The sequence below is a fragment of the Rhamphochromis longiceps genome, linkage group LG12, assembly GCF_057381845.1.
Source record: "Rhamphochromis longiceps isolate RC_006_pf linkage group LG12, R_longiceps_female_GT1.1, whole genome shotgun sequence".
In the NCBI taxonomy this organism is placed as follows: domain Eukaryota; kingdom Metazoa; phylum Chordata; class Actinopteri; order Cichliformes; family Cichlidae; genus Rhamphochromis; species Rhamphochromis longiceps.
Genome location: NC_140568.1, coordinates 41,982,337 through 42,005,130, shown reverse-complemented (window position 1 = coordinate 42,005,130; position 22,794 = coordinate 41,982,337). Strand labels below are relative to the sequence as shown.

General features: G+C 41.7%; 1 protein-coding gene across 2 annotated transcripts in view; it reads left to right on the top strand.

Annotated features, from left to right (window-relative positions):
* The window catches only part of fras1 (Fraser extracellular matrix complex subunit 1), a 306,843-nt gene that overhangs the window by 145,929 nt on the left and 138,120 nt on the right, over positions 1-22,794 (top strand). For both annotated transcript variants that reach the window (XM_085426433.1, XM_085426432.1), the window contains exons 14-17: positions 6,364-6,507; positions 9,280-9,420; positions 9,893-10,033; positions 10,138-10,305. In XM_085426433.1, coding sequence (XP_085282559.1) covers positions 6,364-6,507; positions 9,280-9,420; positions 9,893-10,033; positions 10,138-10,305 — 594 coding nt within the window. The remainder of the gene's footprint in view (positions 1-6,363; positions 6,508-9,279; positions 9,421-9,892; positions 10,034-10,137; positions 10,306-22,794) is intronic.

The following is a 22,794-nucleotide window of genomic DNA, read 5'->3' as shown; positions in this document are numbered from 1 at the left end:
TCTCCGATATCCGATCCAGTAATTTAGGTCAGTATCGGACCGATACCGATACGTAATATCGGATCGGTCCATCTCTAATGTAAACACGAGCTTTTAGTGTCTAAAAATAACCAAGTACTTCACATATGAAGTATAAACATAATGATGCTGGTGTGAGTCTATAGCAACATGATAGTTTAATCAAATTTCTATTGTAGTGTGAAGACGTGCATTGCTGTGGTTTCTTTGATTGTTTTTTTAATAGTTCATAATTTTTTTGGAAAACAACCTTTTTTTTATAACCTTGCTGAAGTTTTAATGCTGGTAAACCAATTTAAATGACCTTTTGTTTTTCATTCTTACACTGACAGTTTTCTTGAGATTAGTGTCACTGCAGACCGATCGGACCCTGGATACAACCTGTTCCTACTCCTCCCCTCTAGTGGGCGCTACAGAGCCCTGCACGCCAAAATAAGCAGACTTCTTCATTGCACATATAAATATAAATATGCTACATGTGCTGTTATTGTCTGTGTCATGTTGCTTTTGTCCGTCTTGTCTGTTTAGAGGAAAGAAAAAAAAATCGCTCAGTTCCTCCTACGTGTGCACGGACTTGGTCAGTAAAGCTGACTCTAATAGATTCTGGTACATTTTTGTAAATACATGACTTGGTTGTTATTTTTTCTGCATAATCTTCCAACATTTTATGCAGCAATTCGCTTTCTGAGTAGGTTTACGTGGCGTTGCTTTCAGTACCTGCATGACTCTATCGCTCATTAGTAGCACTCACACAGCATTTTTAACCGCTTATTTAAATTTTGCATTTGAGTTGACTTTGTGGATGTGGCAGTCAGAAAGTGAGGCGGCTATAGAAACTCTACAATTTCACAGCCTCCCTTCTGCTGTTGTCCAAAACGACCTTCACATAGAGGTATAAAAGCTTTTTCATGTGGAGCCATTGTGAGAAGCCTGATTTTCCTCCTGTCTTCTTGCTGGGCTGATTTGAACCTTTGCTTCCACCAGGAGGAAAAATAGAGCTAAAAATGACTCCTTAGAAGTGAAATATGGACTTCATTAAAATTAAAATTTCCATGTAGACTTTGCATTTCTATGCCAATGAAACTCTCAGCATCCTCATCTCTTCCACCTTCAGCTTGGCTTCCGATGTCTTTGTTAGTGCCACAGTCTCCAAACCACACCCAGCAGGTCTCACTGCCATCTTGAAAACCTTCCCTTTCACTCTTGGTGCTGGTCTCCACCCACTCCACCACCCAGGTATTTAAACTCCAACCTCGCATTGCCTCCCTCTCATTCACCCATGTTTCTCATCTTGCTTCATTCCTCTTCTCTCCAGTGCATACCTGCACCCATCTCATCATCGATATAAACCCAGTGTATCACTTTAAAGGCTGCCTTTTGTGTATTTGTGAGAGCAGCTTTGCCAAAAGTGGAAATATTTGACACCCTGGAATTGAGAACAGGTTGGACTTTCAAATAAAAGCTCCTGTTTTTTGTATTATTTGCTCTCCATTGCAAAGCTGCTTTCTCCATGCTTAGCTTAATTGCTGATTCTCTCATGCCATCTCGTTTTATCACTCGAGGTTTGGAGGGGGTTGGTGTGAGCCACGGCAGCAGCAGCACAGTAATTGATTATCCAGTGCACTGTGTGACTGTGCATTCATCTCAACCTCGCCTGGTTTATGCAGAGTAGGCTTTAGAGGGGCTTTTTGGCAACTGGCCTGCTAGGATTACATTTGCTGATAACTTTACACTCCAGGCGGCACAGAAAAATAAATTGCTTTCCTGCGAGGGGCAAGGTAAAGGACGCGTAATCCCCTTGTTGGCTCCAACCATTTTTGGATGCAGCGTGTATGAGCGTGTGTCTGAAGTGACCCAGTAATATAAATGTAAGAATCCCATCATGTACAGAGTGCTTCTCAATGTCTTTTTGCTTCATCTGCAAGACTACAGCTGCAGAGTATCTGATGCTGAAATGGGCAATGGTCCATAATTCAACAAAAGATTGATTTTATAAATGATTTCATTTCACCACGGAGGATCAGTCATGCATAGGTGAAACAAGCGTATCATCGTATTTTGGGCTAAGGCTATTATGGAGCCTCTCTGGACCTTTAGCACAATGAAATGAACAGCCACACGCAGAGAGAGGGGCATTAAAATTGAACGTATATGTGAACTAATGAAAAAAAAAAAGCTGCTGGGGGAAAAACCCAGACTTGAATACAGAGAGAAAGAAAGATGACCAAAAATCCAGTGTGAATCTGTAGAGAGGGCAGTGGGCTGAGGCAAGAAGAAGCCTCGGACAGAGAAATGAGAGTATTATAGGGGAGAGTGAGAGGGGGGGGAATAGGCACACAACTTCAAAATCTGAGAGGTGGAAGGAAATAGGAAGAGTTGAGAAGCATAAAAAATTAAAAGTCAGATGGGAACCTGTCAGTCTGTCAGTCACTTCAGAGGTTTGGCTTTTACTCTTCACACACACAGTGGAGCAAAAACTTTCCTCTTCTGTAACCTTACATGTCCTCTGAATTTGCACAATGTGCTTTGAGGTAGCAGCCAAGAAAGGTGTAGTTTGTGTTTATGTACACCTGTGTGGACGGGCGCACTTGTATTCAAAAGGTTTCTCCATGTAAGCATCTGCTGGTGGGTGTGGGGAGCCATAGCCCCGTCTCCCAAGGCATGAAGCAGGTCTGCAGGAGATCCAGGCTCCAGACATCCAGAGGCCCCAGAGTGCGAGAGCCCAAGGAGAACCAACAGAGGGGCAACCATGCCACCCTCCTGGGAGGAGCTGAGGAGAGCCCCAGACGAGGGCTCACCCAGCAGCCACAGAGCAGAAGCCAGAGGGGGCTGGAGTAATGTGCCAGCTGTGTCAGAGTGCACAAAGCCAAAGGCATCAGCCACCGGCAGGGAGTGTGGTGGGAATTTAATGGAGTTTTCATCAGCTGGTTCTCAAGTTTTTGAAGCTGGAGCTTCCATCGGATAACTGTGTCTGCATGTCAACATAAAAAGACAAAAATACACTCGGCTACTGTCATGTTCAGGAAACATGGTGAGACATGGTGACATATCCTGCTAGAAGCAGCCACCAGAAGATGAACACTGTGTGTATCTTCACATAAAGCTGTAGTGTTTAAATGATGCTCGGCTGGTAGTTTACCAAACTGTGCCTGCCATCTGATTCCATAAATCAAGACACATCAGACCAGGCAGTGTTTTCCAGTCTAGTTGTAACAGCAGTGGCACCTGGCGTGGTCTTCTGCTGCTGTTGTTTTGGATTCAGGGGTGCTCTTCTGCAGAGCTTGGTTGTAATGAATGACTATTTGAGTTACTGTAGCCTCCTTATCAGCTCAAAGAGGTCTGGCCATTCTCCTCTGACCTCTGACACGAGCAAGGCATCGTTGCTCAGAGAACTGCTGCTCACCAGATTTTGTCTCTTTTTTGGACCTCTGAAAAGTTATCCATGAACTTTTAACCCAGCTGAGAAAATCTCAGTTTTTATTCTTAATTTGAAAAGATTAAAAAAAAAGATGAGACAGTGCGAGCGAATTGGGTAAAAGAAATTCAGTAAATGTGAAGTATTTAAGGCAAATCAAATCTACATTAAATATCCCTTATTTTATAAAATCTGGATGGAAGGTATCCGTCATAGAAAATCATGTGTGTGCGCGTGCGCAGGATGTTTTGATTAAATATAAAAAGTTTAAAGTGATCCTGGTGGGGAATATGTGCAGATGATAAAGAGGAGGATGCAGAGAAAGTTAATAAAAGATACGAATGCAGTTACCTGAGGAAATCTGTATCAACAGGCACGAGGGAGCCAGAGATTTATCTCACACTGCTTTCCAACAACTTTTGCAATAACACAGCTTCTGGCATCTCCCATTAATTCACTCAGATTTTTATCAGCAGTTTTCAGTGACACTGATTAAATTAATTACACTTTCCTCAGCGTGATATTCACTTGTCTTGATCAGTTTTGTCTCACTTCTCGTGCCTCATTAATCCCCAGCCGTAGTTTATTTCTCAACTTTAACTTTTTTAGATCTACTCTTTCACTTTTAACCTTTGACCTTTCACAAAGGGACATCCAGTAAATAATAAATGAAGCTGTTAAGCATGTGTAAAGTGCTATCGTATTAGAACTTACACGACTTCCTCCCTGTGTTTTGTCCATTTGTCGCTTGTGTTCCTCACACTGTGTTCTGCTACATCCCTGCCTCGATTCTTTTGTAAGCCTCCCAACTTTCTAGTGTTTTTGCTTTTTTCTGTCAGGCTTTGTTGGGACCGTGTATCAGCTTAGTATCAAAAATTGCTTTTTATCGTTCTCCTTTGTCCTGTGTGTAGGTCCTTTACCTGAGCCTTGTAGCAGGTGTTTTGGTGCTGTTCCCTTTGTGTGTGTGAGAGAGAGAGAGAGAGACTTGGGTTTCTGATCTTTCGGTGTCTAAAAAACAATAAGGCTGGGTTTACTAAAACATTGTGGTGTGGAGTAAAAGATGATTCTCAGTGTTTGTGATAAGCTTCACTGTAGTTTTGTTCCATATCATCGTGACTCCTTTGGTCTGGGCTGTCTGCGTCCTATAATTGGGTGTAGTGGACTAATCTATATTTCCAAGGTTCAGAGTGCTTTAAAATGAGATCCAGCTAGGTGCTTACATTTGACAAGCTGAGGATGGGCAACAGAAAAGGCAGAAAATGAGATCTAGTCCTCGGAAAAATGAGATCCTGCACAGCTTTACTTAAAAAAGTCAAAAGGCTTTAGAGAGTATTCCTGATCCTGGTGCATTACGCTCCGAGTTCCTGTAAGAACTCCTAATATACAGATATTCTGCTGGGGTTCCTCATCCTTTCTGTTAACCACTTTCTCAGCTGTCACTGAGTGGGAAGTGGGGTGAACCCAGGATAAGTTGCCACTCTGTTAGAGACAGACCATTCACTTCAGCAAGTCTCACATGCATGTTTTAGACTGATGGAGGAAGTACCTGGAGAAAACCCAAGGAGAACATGTAACCACCACACTGAAAGGCCCAGAACCTTCATACTGTGGAGCAGCAGTCAGAACCACTGCACCACTCTGCCGTTTTTTCCTTATAAAAGAAATTTCTTTGGATTTCATGAGGTGAGAGAAACCGGTGAGCTAACAGATTCACTATCTTATAAACCAGCGTCGGCTTCCACCCATATCAGAATGCGTTGATCCAGTATGAGTGTAAAGATGGCACCCAGAGGGAAATCCACAGTCTTTGCAGGAAGGATTCATGGACTTTGGAGGTACTTCCACAGGTTTCAGGATTCTTTGCAACTTGAGGGAAAGTTGGACAAAACCTGAACTACACTGAGGTTACAATGTTTCCCAGATCATGATGAGGATGATGAACAGAAAAGCTTTCATATAAAGATTGCAGATTCTCATGAATGATATGTGAAGGTGACTCAGAAGAAACTAGAAGAAACCTAAAAGTGTAGTTTTCACATTCCTTCTGCATTTTTTTTTGTAGGTTTGTTTTTATCTGGTTTCTGTCAGTTTTATTTTGTAGCACTTGCTGCATCTGGCTTCATTCTGTGTGCCGCTGGGAAATCACAGGTAATCATACCAGTTAGTGCTGAGATGGGTTTTTTGCTGCTTCTGTTTGGGCACACACGAAGGGACACACACAGAGATAAAGGTGCAGGTGTATGCAAAGGCGCACAATCATCTCCCGCATTTCATCTCAAAGGTACTTTTAGCCCGTACGTACGTGCGTGCATACACGTGTGTCTCCCTCAGTCACACGCATGAACTCTTACACGGTCTTCCCACACAGCTCGCCCCGTTAGCCTCCCACTCTGTGTTTGTCGGCACTGCTGTGAGGCTTGTTAGTGCTTTTTTTTAACAGCAGCTAATAGAGCACCACTGATAATGCCAACTATGCAGACCACACAGACACACACAGTCGCACATGCAAACAAGCTTTATTAGATCCTGTAGATACTTGTTGAACGACCCTGATTATCTCACTTATTTTCTTTGTTGTTTTTACAACCTTGAATATTTTGTTAATGCACGAACTGCGTTATGGAAATAAAACTGTTATTGTAAATGATCAGTGTTTCTGAATTATTTATACTGTTTACTACAAATCGCATGCAGTATATCGCAGAACTTTTGCAAACTGTGCTTGCAGGATTTGCATAATTCAGATTGTTTCTTCTACATTTGGCATGATTCAGGTTCTCCGCTACAATCACATTTATCCATTTCGACCTAGTCCCACCTACCGTGCTGTACTGTATGTGTTTCTGTTCAGCAAAGGGGCAAAAAATCAGACCTCGTGGCGCTTTAGGACTGAAAGCAAAGAATCTATTTTCTGTTTTCTTATTTTTCAGACTGTCACGAGTCGTGCTCGGAGTGCCGTGGGCCGAGTCAGCAGGAGTGCGTGTCGTGCTCAGACCCGGTCGCCTTGCTGAAAGACGGGGCGTGCGTCCTTGACTGTGGCACAGGTTTCTACAGTCGAGAAGGCGTCTGCCACGGTAAAGCTGACACATATCCACACTGCAGCACTGAAGACATTTAGCTGAGTTTCAGTTTTGGCTGGTTTAGTGGAAATAGCACTTTTGCTGACGTCTTTACTAAAAGTAGTGCAACTCCACAGATGCCAAGCTAATATAAGATCCAACACAAAACATTAGGTGTATATATATATATATATATATATATATATGCACAGATGGTTTGAGTACATCACCATCCAGAAAGCCCAAATATATCTTCTTTAAGGAATCAGTTTACCTCTAGCTTGTGGTGATTTGTGCACATTTAGTTTCGTTGGCCAGTTTTGAAGTTATCAGCTGTAGATGTGTCCACTTTCCCTCGAATGTCATGACAGTAAATGGCCACAAAATTGTTATTATATTAAGAGTTTTTATTATTATTATATATTAACTTATCCGGCCAACTGCTACCAAACATTCTAGATGGATAAACAGCACTATGAGCCGTCTCAGGAAGCTACAATCTCTGATTTGCCTCCCTCTGTTAATTAAACCCAACCAAAATGTTTTAGTTTGAATCAATGTGTTTAAAATACAATGATTTTATCCTCTACAGGTCGAGCGTATGGAAGCACAGAACTGCCAGCCAGGCAAAAGAAAATGAGGGTTATATCATATAAATATCTGATATATATACACACATATCTATAACGTGAAAACTTTACTGTTCTAACAATATACTTTTCATCTTTGAACAACATAATATCACTTTATTACAATATACATAACTATCACGTTATAACAAAAAACCTTTAATGTTCTTACAATATAAATATTATTTTGTACGAACGAGATAATTATATTGTTTGAAAAATAGTTTTCACGTTAAAACATATCTTTTATTTTTCGAACATGATATATGTCTTTGCCTTAAAACATAGTTTGAGAAAATGGCTCGTTTATCAGAATTAGTTAAGTGTATTTTACGCTTGGATTGAGGCATAACGTGTGATAATGTGATAGTTATGTATATTGTAATAACACGACATTATATTTTTCATATTATCATTTTTATATGAAAAAGTTAACAATAAAGTTTTCACATTATAACATGAAATAGCTGTTTTTGTTTTGCCTGGTTGGCAGCTCTACGCTTCCGTACTAAAGTGAATAGACTCAGTGTTGTTTTTCTTTTTGTACTAAATAATGCCAGTTTCATTTTAGCCTTCAGATTTTGTGACAGTCTGTGATTTTCCCTTTTCAAAGATTTTCTTTGAACAGCTTCAAGGAAATGAAGCAAAAACCTTTTGGGAGAACTAAAATGAAGTGAAGACATGAAAACAAGATATAAACTTTTTGTATTTCTTTATAATAATGACTCAGACACCGTGGTTCTTCTGTAGAGGCGTTTTAATCCATTTTCTGTTCTCTTTAATGCAGCAGTTAGACTCTTTGTACATAAAGCACTTCAAATTGCAGGTAACACTTATGCTTTTAAATGTAATTTCTCCTCTGGGGGAAAAATAATATCATTTTTATCATTTTAGTCCTAAAACCACAAAGCGTCTGTAAGAATGGATTCTGGGGAACCCAGGTGCCCGAGGGTTTGAATCCAAACTGGCACCTCCCAGTTTGAAGCAACTCCCAGTTTGGAGTTGCCAGATACATTTAAATAACTTGCAGTTTGTTTGTTTTTTCAATTTAATAATAAAAATGTACAGAAAAGTTTAAAGGGGAAAAGAAACCATACATTTCTGTGTGAGGTGTTTGCTGTGCGACTTCACTGAAAGCTGACATTCCCACAGGCGGATCAGGTGTCACACGAAGTGCCGTTGCCCAATGCAGTAAACAGTAAACACTATCTGAGACGATGGAAAGTTTATTGTTAGCAGTGAACTGAAGGTGAAGATTTATTTGGGTGTCTTTCCCCCCGCGGAGCTTCCTGCAGCATTCACTCGGCATGATGCCAAAATGATAAGGCAGCAGTAGCAAACAAACAATAAAAAAAAAAATACAATAATTAGCGATTCTCTCTCGCACTAATGAGGAGTCTGAGGCTTCTGAAATAAATAGATCCCATATGAATATGGATGCTTTCTATTTCTGAGTGGTAAGATGAGGAAGAGTAAGAATAGTCCCCCCTCAGGGCGACGGTGAACTTAGCCAAGCTCTTTTGGTTAAAAAGACCCAGAGGGGCCGGGATGGTGGGGTGGGCTTTTCTTCTGCTGTTGCTCACAGGACAGTTTTGAAGCGCTCAGTGAGGAGCCCTCTTTCAGAAAATGTCAAAAAACCAATGGAACTTTCTAGAAAAAGGTCGAATCCATTTGAACTTGCCAGCCAGCGCTTTGAGGCCTGGTTTAAAATGTCACCATCCTGAGAGAGCTGAAGGGCTTTTCCTCCGCGGGGCTTCCTGGGACTTTAGAAGTGAAAGATTTTCTTTTTTTCATCTCTCAAGTATGCTGCAGCAAAACCACCTGCTGAGGGAACGGTTTAGTGCGTGTGTGCATGTTATGCTAAGATACCTCAGGTACCTGAGAGTGAAGATTTGATCTATTGTTGGATTTTTTTTAGATTATTTGTTGCCTTTTACCTATTTTGTTCATCTTTTCAGACATCTGCTTTCCAGTTTCTGTCATTAAAAGTTGGACTCGTTGTTGTCTTGCCTAAGTGACTTTTGATTGTATTTGAAGGACTGTTTGTTTAGGAGACTTTCCTCTTGCTTGTAGATAATTCAGCCATTTTTAAATTGACCTCAGTGCATTTTGTCATGCCAACAAAAAGCCATTAACGTTTACACGCTGCGCTTCACAGCCTGTGATTCGTCCTGTGCCTCCTGTTTTCCCGACAACCCCAAATGTATGAGCTGCCCACCGGGGACTGCCTTGCATCATGGGAAATGTCTCAGCCAGTGTCCAGCTCAGCATTACCTGGACAGCCAAAGCAGATGCAGAGGTAAGTGTTTGCTCTGAAGTGGAGATGTTTGGACATCATGCACAGCATGTTTGTCAAATAATAGCATATACATACAAACACCTCATACCTACAATTAAGAGCTTGTTGTGCAGCTATGTTACCTGGCACCTTGCAATTTCTGAGTCCACCGTGAACTCCTCTGTTTACAAAAGTATTCAAGGTCAAACGTGAGACCATCTGTCCAACGGGTAAAACCCAAACTGAGACTTCAGCCCTATTAAAAGCTTCTCATTACTTTAATTAGAGAAGAAAACTTCTAAAATAAATCCTGTAACCTACACAGTTTGTGCCATTTTATTTAAGGGTCAAACCCTTAAATTCATACATAAATTTTACCAAATAGTTAAAGCGTCAGGTTCTACTGAGCTTACTAAGTTTTACTTCCTGTTTCATGGGTAGTTCTGTGTATCAGACTAAAGATCTTAAATGCTTATTTTCTTTGTGTCCCCAGCCTGCCACAGCTCCTGTGCCTCCTGCTGGGGTCCCTCGGTATCCCAGTGCACCTTGTGTCCAGGCGGACTACTTCTCCACCAGGGCCAGTGTGTGGAGGCCTGTGGGGAGGGGCTGTATGCTCAGGACTACACCTGCCACAGTGAGAGTCTAAACACATTAATAAAGTATCCTGTTAAAAAACTTTTCTTCCTTGTCCCCAGAGTGTAACTGCCTCTCTGTGATGTTGTCTGTCCTCGCGCCCAGACTGTCATCCCTCCTGCCGTTCTTGTGTGGGACCCCTGGCCTCAGACTGCCTCCGCTGCCTCAAACCGGAGGAAGCTCTTCTTCCGCAATCGAGTCACCTTCAGCACAGCGTCTGCACAGCTGGGTGTCCCACGCGCAGCTTCCTGGATGACATGCAGACATGCAGAGGTGAGTGTATTAAATGTTTTATTTTGCTTCCTGTATAATTCAGGAGAGGCGGTACCTGCGAGGCCAGAAAGGATATTTCTGCTGCTGTGGGTCATGGTCGCTAATTAACACGCCAGCCATCGCTCACTTTGACTTTTAAAACAGATCAAATAGTCCTAATAGCACTAACTACGTTTAAGCCTGGTGAAAGCCAAAAAAAACAAATTGTAAAATCCACGAATCAAAGCCAAAGCTTAACTCTTTTTAACAACAAATCGTGCCCTCATTTGCATTAGTAGTAATGAAATACTTACTCTGAATCGACAGAATATTAATGTGCAGCTATTCAGATTTTCTAACTGAACAATTTGTTATATAACACAGGATTTGACATCTTTTTAACAAATGTCACAGTTAGGGTGACAAGTAAACTGGATATTAAACATAAAATTATAAAAGAAACAATTAGTTGCTTCATAAATAAGTAATGAGCAGAGTAATTAATCATGAAAATGTTAATTAGTTGAATCCTAAATATTGAATGAATTGTAGTTTTTGCTCTAACTTATTAAACAACCTGAAAGCTGGATTTATGCTCTGTTTATTCTGTGTACTGAACTGCTGGTTAGCGCTGGAAACATCCTGGCTTCATACATTTCTGATATCAGAACTGAGGAGTCTGCGTTTGAAATTCATGATCTGGCATTTGCACCTACTGTGTGAAGGGTAGGCCCTCCATGATGCAAGGCTTTTCCCTCCTTTACTCTAAAGGTCCCGTTGGTAGACTGTAGGTGCTGTTTGCAGCAATTTGCAGACCCACATCTACAAGTTGTAGCTGCCACTCTCAGAAATATACGGCAGTTGCTTAATTCTGTTTGTGTTCTTGTTGCTGCAGAGAAAACATACGTCATGATATGCAAAGAACTTCTTTGTAGTAAAGTGAAACAGATCCTTAAAAGCAAAGGTTGTTCTCCTTTGTGATTTTAAACCAATCCGCATTTTGAATACATGGATTCTGCCGTGGTGTTGGTGGTTTTCCTACAATCTATGTCTGTGTGGAACCTGAGAACTAAAGATAGGGGCATATAACGTGTCCTTTCAGCCATACTTAATGACCTTGTAGTACCATATCTCCCCTTTAGAGCACTTCACTCTCGCACTGCAGGCTTACTTGTTGTTCCTAGAGCATTTAAAAGTAGAATGGGAGGCAGAGCCTTCAGTTTTCAGGCCCCTCATCTGTGGAACCAGCTTCCAGTTTGGATTCAGGAGACAGACACTATCTCTACTTTTAAGATTAGATTTAAAACTTGCTAAAGCATATAGTTAGGGCTGGACCAGGTGACCCTGAATCCTCCCTTAGTTATGCTGCGATAGGCATGGGGGATTCCCATGATGCATTGAGTTTTTCCTTTTCAGTCACCTTTCTCACTCACTCTGTGTTAATAGACCTCTCTGCTGAATCACACTTGTTATGAATCTCTGACTCTTTTCCACAGCATGTCTTTTATCCTATCTTCCTTCTCTCACCCCAGCCGGTCGCAGCAGATGGCCCCGCCCCTCCCTGAGCCTGGTTCTGCCGGAGGTTTCTTCCTGTTAAAAGGAAGTTTTTCCTTCCCACTGTCGCCAAAGTGCTTGCTCATAGGGGTTCATATTATTGTTGGGTTATTCTCTGTATGTATTATTGTAGGGTCTAGCTTATAATATAAAGCATCTTGAAGTGACCGTTGTTGTGATTTGGCGCTGTATAAATCAAATTGGATTGAACTGAATAGAATTTTAGATTTAAAGGATTGTGTACATTTGTATCTTTTTCTGTTTCCCAAAATAAGTGAATTCAATGTTTTACACTTCTGAAAATCAGACACTTGATCCAAGTGTAACTGTTGGTGTTTTGGCTTAACACTGAAAAGTCTTTCAAAGGTTTTTCCCTGAATTTGAGCTTGAAATTAATTAAGAATTGTGTAAGCATGTGTGGAATTTGTAGGTGTGCGTGTAGATGGCTGGTTAACATTTTTTTCCAGTGTGAAATTGTGCGTGTAATGGACTAATTTTTAAGATGGGATTAAGGTTTGAAGGGGAAGTCGAGTGAAGTGAGAATAATTATCACCTACCTACCAACAGACTGTCCTTCCCAGAATGCTACGAGGATTTTTATTTTTTTCAAATGTAAAGCAGGACAACAATGAAGAGACTGTAATTGATTTTATTTGCCTCCCTCGCATGTGCTGTGCTCTGAAATATGTCCTGTTAACAACAATCAGCCCTTTGCTATCTTCTTACTCAGTCCTTCTGTCCTTGTGCCCGCTGACCATACTGCATTCAGTACCTGGCAGGGAGTCGGGTATTTGTTCTCGGTGCCTGTCACACAGACAGATCTTTTGCCAACAATGCTGTTTCTTTGGTTCAGCTCTACTTTCTCTTCAGCTCACTTTTCATCTGCTGGAGCTGCTTTCACCTTTGAATGGGGTAAAACACACAGTGTGGTTTTATAGCTGCTGCTTACATAAAGGTGGGATTTTAACTACTTACGTGACACAGAGAGGCTTTGTGAGCGCGTCAGTAGGAATGGTTTTGCTTTAGAAGCAAAACATTGATGGGATCTGCTTAAAGCTAGTCGAGTTTTCCATTTTAAAGCCTACAGCACCATTTGAACACATTTTCTACTGATGTATGTATTGTGTTTTTCCCCCTTTAGTCCTGATTTATACTAATTGTTATATGAGAACAATTAGTTTTCAACCTGTGGTTTGCTAATTCACCATCTTGGTTTTTGTGGATCCGGATGTTTAAATGAGAAGTGTGCTAAGTCATCAGCAACCTCTAACCATCTTTTAGCTCCATAAATAGCACAGATGTTGTCTGATGACTCAAACCCACTACTCCCACTGGTAGTAGCTTTGATCGCTTTGTACTCTGAGCTGATATTTGTTTGGTTGATAGTTGGATTTACCTGCTACAACCTCTCAAATTTGATTGGTTGACACTACTGGGGCTCCAAAGGCAAACCGGAGGGCCTCAACTATCAAACACACTACACTACTCGACATTTACAGATATCTCTTCAGAGAAGATCTTATCTCAGAGGTGTGCTGACACCTTTAGATGTTTCCAGGAGACGTCTAGTCTGGCCTGCTTGTTCTTGAGTGTAACCAGTGGTTTGCCCTTTGCTGTAAATTCTCATGAAGTTGTCTCTTGATTGTTGTCTTGATAGTGACATGCATACATTTGTTGCATTAGATATTAAGTCATTAAGCCATTAAATCCTAACCAAGTAAATCATTCTGAGATCATCCACTTAGTTATCTTCTGTGGTCTTTCAGGCATTTTGGTGTTGCTCAGCTCACCAATGGCATTCCTCCTTATTAAGACTGTATGGGATTCATGATTTGTCTCTCAGACAACAAATGTGATTTCAATACTTTGAATCAAGTTAATTTGTCATCAAATAATGAGGGAGCAGTCCCCACCTGGCCGTGAAGCTGCTCGTCAGTAATCGTCCAATTGCTATTGAGCCTCTGAGAAAGGAGGACTATGTCTAAAAGTGGTTTATGGTTAACAGTTAATGCAATATTTTTATTAAACCTGTTGAATTACAGCAGCACTCAGATGTTGAATGTTTGATTTAAATTCCACTGCGGTGTAAAGAGGCAACATCAAACCCTGTCATTGTCCAAATATTCATTCATGGACTGACACATGAGAATGTGGAGCGCCCCTCAAATACCTCACTGATGAAGAACAAAATGTTATCTAATGAATATTTCAGCAGTAAGTGAGAAGTGACGAAGCAATGAGTGCTTTTATGAACCGCTTTCTTCTTTACTTATTCAGGTTTGCAGAGATTTTATTTGGACTGATGTGAACAGTCAGCACATCGCTGAAGGAAATGAAAATGCAGAGCTTTACCGCTATATTGTACATATATTTATTAGTTTCAGATGTAGCCATTCTTGTATTTTGCTTGTTTACATTATTGTATTTTGCTCAACTCTGTTGCTTGTGAAGCTCGCACACAAGAATTTCACTCACATGTGCTGTACCAATGTACCTGCACATGTGATGTGACAATAAAAGTGAATTGATTTGATTTGATTTGATTTGATATTCACAACTGAAGTACACTGTTGCTTCTGGCCGAAACTTCCAACTTCCAAGCAGTTTGTGGAGACGAGCCACACGAGACAACCGAGCGCAGAAAACGAGGCAAGCTGCGCTCTTGGATTGTTGGGATTTCCCACAGTGCCGCGGATAAATCCTCGTCTGTTTACAGCAGCTCAACAGCTGTGTTTCAAAGCGTGAGTGCAGTTCAGTGAGCACGTCAATTACAGGCTGCTCTGAGGAATGTCTTCATAGTTTCCTGTTAGCTGAAGTTCCCCTCGCAGCTCGGAAACACTGTAATTTGTTGCTCACGTTGTTAATACTTTTCCTGTGTGGTTTCTTACATTAGGCCAGTTAATGAATATAAGCGAGGTAAAAAGCACTGTTGGTTTGCTGCTACAAATGGACACAGTTCTTAAACTCGAGTTTGCATTAAAGTGATGAAATGAGTCAAAAGTTAGCTCTCGTGCTTCTTAAGCTTAAGTAAGGGGCGTTTTGGACCTGTGGGCTCGAACAACCTGAATAAAAAGAAAGAAAAATCCTAATTTTGCGTCACGCTTGAACACTGCAAATATATCCTTGCACTCACTTTGCTTTTAGGGATGTTAAGCCAAAAGCCATTTAAGTAATAGCTTGATTTGTCTCCTCACGACAATTTGTTTTTAAGTTCAGGCAGCCAAGAAAATTTTGTTTACTTTACCTGGAATTGAATAGCCCTTAGCAGTATTGAATTTCCTTAATCATCCTGGGGGGCACAATTACAAATCAATGAGTGGGATTGGAGTGTCCTCTAACGTTCATTCGTCTCTGTGATCACTTGGGACCGACACTAAACCGATGTAGACTCTAAAGTGGTTTTAAGAAAAGTGTCTGAAGCTATTGTCACTAAATGGAAGTTCAGTTAGTAGCAAGACGTGCATGTATACACACAGTTAACAGAAGGCACGGCAGCCATGACACCACCAGTGTTTGCAGCTGTTTTAAAAACAGTGAAATCAGCACCTGGAAGAGTCTTTTTCCTTTAATCTTGTGGAAGACGTGGTGTGGATGTAAAATCGCAGAAAATATTTAAAAGTATCAAAGTTAAAAGGTTGCTGTAACTTTGCAGAGGGTAGACCAGTTATTTCTGACGCTCCAGCCTGTTATCTTCGTCGGTTCCTCTCTATTTCTGAACAAATACACTCTCTGACCGCTTTAATAGGTACGTTCAACTGCTTGTAGACCCAAATGTCTAATCAGCCGATCACGTGGCAGTAACTCCCTGCATTTAGACGTGTAGCCACTGTCTCATTGTCAATGTGATCCACTGAAGTTAAAACTGGCCTCCGCAGTCATCAGACCTCAGTTCAGCAGAGAACCTTTGAGATAAGGCGAAATGGCAGATTTATATCATGGATGTGCAGCCGACACATCTGTGTTCACGTGGACCAAAATCTCTGAGAAATGTGCAGCTCAGTACAAATGAGGTGTAGCTGGTGAGTGTGCATACCACTCCCCAGAGGGTGTAGCATTTGTGGCCCCTTAAATTTTTACTCCATTGCAAAATTGTTATTGTGAGTAGATTTTAGCTGAGGTTAGAATTTAATAGTTTCTAGTGCCTCATTAGTGCCTAACGAGCAAAAGGAAGTCTAAACACAAACCAAGTGAGGAAGTGGAAAACACAAATGATATCTGATTTACTACCTGTGACTGACACAGGTGTCCATCATTAGCTGATGTGCCAGTTTAAAGAAAAATGTGTGGGAATCTGCAAATGGTTTTATTTGGCACACCTTCCTGTCCCCTGGATAAGTGTGAGTGCATGATACTGTCTGCTGTTCTGCTTAGATCTGATTCTCCTGACATTGTCCATAGTCCATTTGTGAAAATGACTGATTAAATCAAAAAGCACACTAAGTAGTAGAGCTGCTAACTTGGCTCTATAGACTCAAGTTGCAAACACAATGTTAAGCTCCATAAAGTAAAGTGGTGGTATAACTGGAACAAATTCTACTTGCAAAACACATGAAGGCAAAGCAGTCTAAGTGATCTGAATGCAAAGTGAATTTCAGACACGGTGCGATTACACATAAAGTCAATAGAAAGACTGGATGCAAATTCTCTGATGGCAGCACAAACTGAGAGGAGAGACGTGCCTGCGTGTGCTGGAAATGTTTCAGCCTGAATCGACCTCAGAAATGATGGCAGAGGGAAATGGAGAGAGACGGGGAAATGATGGCGAGTCACAGAGTCTCTGGTGAGTTCAGGCATCAGTGAGGCTGAACCGATCACGCACTCTTCACAAAGCATGTTCAATTAGGTGTTATTGACCCCGATGAAGGCTGCAGGTAGAAAGTGTAGATCTCACAACTTTCTTTTTATTGTACGCATGTTGTTCCTCTCTTTGCTGATTTTTGTGTGTGGGGAAAAAATATATATTTAAGCCACATTAATTAAATATTGGATTTCTACGTTACCTGCTGACATATCTAGAGCGGCTCTTCCTCAACTTCCTCCGACCACAGGTACAACATGCCCAGGACCCACTACAGTTTGCATACAAGGCGGGTGTCGGAGTGGAGGATGCCATCCTGTACCTCCTACACAGAGCCCACTCACACCTGGATGGGGGAAAAGGCACGGTCAGGATACTGTTTCTTGACTTTTCCAGTGCCTTTAATACCATCCGGCCCTGTATGCTTCAAGAAAAACTGAACAGGATGGAGGTGGACCCCTGCCTGGTGGCTTGGATCTCCGACTACCTCACCGACAGACCACAGTACGTCAGGCTGAAGGACATCACGTCTGACACTGTGGTCAGCAGCACAGGAGCCCCACAGGGAACTGTGCTGTCCCCTCTTCTCTTCACCCTGTACACCTCTGACTTCTGCTACAACTCTGAATTATGCCATATTCAGAAGTTTGCAGATGACACGGCCATCATGGGGTGTATCTGGGATGATCAGGAAGAGGAGTACAGAAGTCTGGTGAGGAACTTTGTCGCATGGAGTCACACAAACCACCTGCAACTCAACACCTCAAAGACTAAGGAACTGGTTGTGGACTTCGGGAGGTCCAGAGAAGGTCCACTGCCGGTTCAGATAGAGGGGGAGGAGGTGGAGGTGGTCAACAAGTACAAGTACCTCGGGCTGTGGGTGGACAATAAACTGGACTGGTCATGCAACACAGAGCACCTGTATAAAAAAGCCCAAAGCCGACTGTACTTCCTCAGGAGGCTGAGGTCTTTTAACATCTGCAGGAAGCTCCTGAGGATGTTTTACCAGTCGGTGGTTGCTGGAGTACTTTTCTATGCTGTGGTGTGCTGGGGGAGCAGCACAGCAAAGAAGGACTCATCCAGGCTGGAGAAACTGATCAGGAGGGCTAGCTCTGTGGTCGGCATGAAGCTGGACACTCTGGTGACAGTGGCAGAGAAAAGGACATTAAAGAAACTGATGGACATTATGGACAATGCCAGGCATCCTCTGCACACGGCCATAAACAATCAGAAGAGTCTGTTCAGTGACAGGTTGCTTCTCCCAAAGACAAGAACTAACAGACTTAAAAACTCCTTTGTCCCACACGCCATCAGACTGTTTAACTCCTCTTTGGTGGGGAGAGGGAGGGGAAACAGGAGGACAAAGGAGGGGGGAACAACTAAGCTGTAGTGCCTCTTCACCTCACTGTGCAATACCTTTTGTGCAATACTTTTGTAAATAGTCAACAGTGCAATAGACTCAATACTTGAAATGTGCAATTCACTTGTATTTTTATTTTTTATTCCTATTTATTCTATTTATCCCCTTTGTATATTTTATTTATATTTGTCTCTGTATTTATATATATGTGTGTGTGTGTGTGTGTGTGTGTGTGTGTGTGTGTATGTATGTATGTATATATATATATATATGTATGTATATATATATATATATATATATATATATATATATATATATATATATATATATATATATATATATATATATATACTAAGCCTCCTTTTGTCAGATGAACACAAATTTAGCTGAAGATCAATTCAATAAATGGCACGTCATTTAAGCTCTATTCACAGTAATATGTAAAGGAGTCGCTCCTCTCTGCCTCCATTCTCACTAACAAAGGTTTCCCTCAGTAGAGTGTCAGTGGGCTCAGTTGTACGGCTGGGAACAATACATGCTGTTGTACAAGTTTCTGTGTGTGTGTGAGTGTGTGTGAGTGTGGCGCTCTGACAGATAACCAGACCTCCCCCGTAGCTACTGTCCTTAAAGGAGGCTGGGGCCTGTGAGCCATCAGACGTCTGAGAGTAAATTCCAGGTTGTAAATCCCCACGTTCTCCATTCAGTGCAGACAGAGACAGTTTGTGTGTAGGAGGCTTAACGCTGCTCGATGCGCAGGTTGAGGCGCAGCACACCGTGACACACGAGGAGAGTTAGCGCGCGCCTAACATGTGCTGGAATAACTTTGACCGTGTTTGACTTTAACTGTCGCAGTTATTGATTGAAATACCATTAAGCTGCAAGATATGCAGCTGAAAAAATTGGCAGATGGTCATATGTATGCTAATGTTTTCTATTTGGACTGCGCTACAAGGCTGGACTGAAATTCTGAGATGTGTTTTTATGACATATGATATTCAGCTCGGGGCTACTTTCCATCATTAAGATTAAAGGTGTTTGTCACCTCATTACTCCAGACCACGACGTAGCTGTAGCTCTGTGTAGGCTTTGCTGTCGAAACATGTTCAACCATAACCAATAATGACACGTTTCCGCTGGTGCATCAAGGCACCAGAGCCAAAAGACACAGGCAACATCTGACGCCAACTAGTGTAAAAGCACATTATTCCAGTCCTAATACATACTCCCCATGGTTCCCAGCTCTCTTTGGGAACCTAACTGCAAGTGTTAGGCATTCTACCAGAGTCATTTAGGTATGCAAAGACATAAACGCGCAGATAGGCTTCTGAATTTTTTCTTATAGGGTGATTATTGGCCCCAATGATCACAGCTATCCTCCACTGCAACTCTGCAGCACATGACCAGAATGAAAACTGCGAGGGGGAAAATTTGATTGATGGAAACCTGATGTTTGACATAACCAGCTTAACAAATAATCATTTTCTGCACTTTAATTGGGCGGATTAAACAGCTTACATGTCATTCATATCAATGAAACCTGTTCAGGAGCACAGTTTCCTATAATTTTTTCCCTGATGTATTTGTAACTCGGCTCTTGCAGCAGTTGTTGTTGCCATTTCCTCCAAATTGCTCCTCATAGAAATGGGCTGATTTCGAGCATCCCATAACGCAGCGGAATCAATATGAGTGACACCTTAGACACTTCCGAGGAATGAGATATAACCATCCACCTGTGTTTCTGCGGCACATGCTGCCGCACTTATGAAATGATAAGCTCTGTACTGTACCAGGAGAATCATTTATGGAAAGCATTAAGGAGCGCTCACACCCCCAAACTAAATCACAATCTCATCGACTGCGCCCACCTCGAATTATGACCCTATCAGCACAAAACAAAGTAATGAATGTGATTCTCTGAGCTCGTGCACCAGATAATGTGTGATGAGAACGCCTGCGCACATGAATTCGGCTACTACAGGAATCAATATGCGCTCTCCTTCCTGGAACAAATTAGATATCCAAGCTGCAATAAAAGAGCGAGAGGCGTCCTATCACTCTTATTCACTCCCCGTATTAATGACATAAGTTTGACAGCAGGCCTGCTTAATACGCCTCTGAGTCTGCGTTTGTTTTTGGACCGTTGATGTGAAGATTTCTGGGTAGCTTGTGATTGGCAAGATGAGCTGATTTTGATTTATTTATTTATTTATTTGTCATGTGTTTTTGCATGTTGTTGGATGAATAAGCGCATTTGTGGGTGGTAAACTCGATCATAAACATATTGGATGTCGTCTCATCTCTTCTACCAATTAAGCTGCCATAGTTGACGAGGAAGAACAAGAGGGATTACGGGTAGGCGGCAGGGAGACGGTGGGCGATGATGGGATGTCAGACTGACAGTTTCGGCTGACAACCGTGTGACTTTAAAAGTCCTTGCTCTGACACTGAGATGGTCCCACAGGGTAAATGTTTTTGCGCGTGCGCGCACACACACACACACACACACACACACACACACACACACACACACACACACACACACACACACGCAGTAGTGTTGGCTCAGGTAGAGCTACCTGCCAGTGCTGTCATGCAGTGTGTACACAAGACCCGGATGCAGCTGACAGCCCTCTGAAAGAATCCAAAGAGGAGTAATTATAAACACACACAGTCCAGTGTAAATATACTAAAAAAAACAAGACCGGTAGTGCATACACACACACACAGGCACGCACGCACACACCTGGTGCTGCTAGCCAGTTGATGACAGGCCTTTTGTCTTTCATTCGAACCCCCGCCAGCAGCATGAACCCCTCTCAGCTGCCAGAGCTGATAGCATTGCTCAGCTATTTGTCTTCATGGTGCCAAAGCAGACATCAAAGGCTGCACAAAATGCCTGTTTCAGGGCAGCTGCTGTGTTGGGTGATCAGTGTGGGGGCATGTAAGTGAAGGCTAAATAAACTAGGAAGTGCATATATATAGAAAAGCAGGGTAATCTGCATATGGAGCTACATTTAGCAATGTAAAATTGCATTAGGCAGCACTTTTGGTCAAATCAAATGAGGCTGCTCACCAGCAGAGGCCCAAAAATGTCTTATTAGAAGTAGTATTAGTGGTAGTTTTTTTAGTTTTTTTTAGAAGAAAGTTTATCATGGATTGTCTTATTTGTCTTTATTCGTAAAAAATATCTAGTTTTCCCTTAACTTCTGATCAGTTCCAAAATTTCCCTTTGCTGAGTTTAGTGTCATTTATTTTGCCGTAACTTTTAGGCCTTTAAAATGTACTTTTTTAAGCTCTGCCCTACTGTATGCAGTAAAAAAAGATCTATAAATAAAACAAATAAGCAAAGTGGATCCAACAAGTCTTCCAACTATTTGTTCTTAGTGTTATTTAAGTCCATAAAATCATTAAATTCTACCCAGTTTAATTTAATATAAAATACACCAGTTGATTGCAGCAGTCACCTCAGGGTGCAACAATATTGAAGAGAGAAACCCAATAACCATGACAGTTCCTTGTGGGCAGCACTTGATAATGATGGGAAAGAACAGAAACCTGCAGAACCGGGCTCAGGAGAGGGGCATCTATGTTCCATGACCAGAGAAGAGTGAAAAGAGGGAAGTGGAGAAGAAATAATCATGGCATCATCATCATGGCGATCACCCAGTAGCCTGGGCCTATCACAGCTTAACTAAAGTTGTGTCTACACAGGAAGCCACTAGCAGTGATTTGGCGACCAGAGGCTAGCAATTCAGTGACTGCAGGTGAAATTACTGCTGTCTCTGTGAAAAAGGCAGTGTGAAATCCTCAGTTAAACAGGGCTTAAATGTAAGGCAAGCAATGGAAGTGACCATTCATCAGACTATAGGATACGGTTAATTGACAGATGACAGGATAGTAAATAATTAGAGGGTTGCTAAGCAACACAAACCTGGAATTTGCACCAGTAACCAGCCATCAGTGACAAACTGCAATGAACAATAATAATTTAAAATGTAACCTATGAGCAGCTCTCACAGATGTCTTTTCTGTGCAGGATCATCTGCTGATCCTTTTCTGTTCATCAGCAGTTTCTTAGTTGTAGTTCTCATTAATTAGTCCTTCGTTTAGAAGCCGAGATACCGTGACGGGTTAAAAAAGTTCACCTATAATTTATGCAGTTTAAAATCTTCTGATGTGTTTTACAATGATCCGTGTGGAAGGTTTGTTTTGATCTCAGCAGTCCAAATTAAACAGTGGAGCATGTTATAGATTTGCATCTTGGTTGGCGTGTGTCTGCCTTGGAGGAGGCTCTCTGGGCTGGCACTGACTCTGGTGTTAATGCGTAACTTCTGATTGGGGAATCTGGCTGCTGGCCTTATCTGAGTGTTACATTACTTCTGGCTGACGGAGCTGACTAAAAGCTCCTGAGAATCAGATTACTGCATGCCAGCAGGGAAGGACCAAGGTACAGTAAAGTGGCAGTAAAATAGCAGGAACAGTGGTGGAAATTGAATTCAGTTCAGACACAGTCAAATGGGCTGTGTTTCTTTTTTACTGTATAACTTTACAGGAATAGGAGTCTCTGTCTTAGTCTCTGTCTTAGTGTACCCTGACTCTTGCCTCTTTGTCAGCATGCTTCAGTTCTATGTGACCCTGAGAAGGATGAGCATTTAAGAAACAGGACTCAGTTTTAAGTTGCATTAATGCATGACTCCTAAATAAGTGGCTGTATATAAACTGTGTACAAACAAATGCACTTCCCTCAACCTGGTTTAGTACTTCAAATTACTACCTGTGTCATTTGAAGACACTTGTA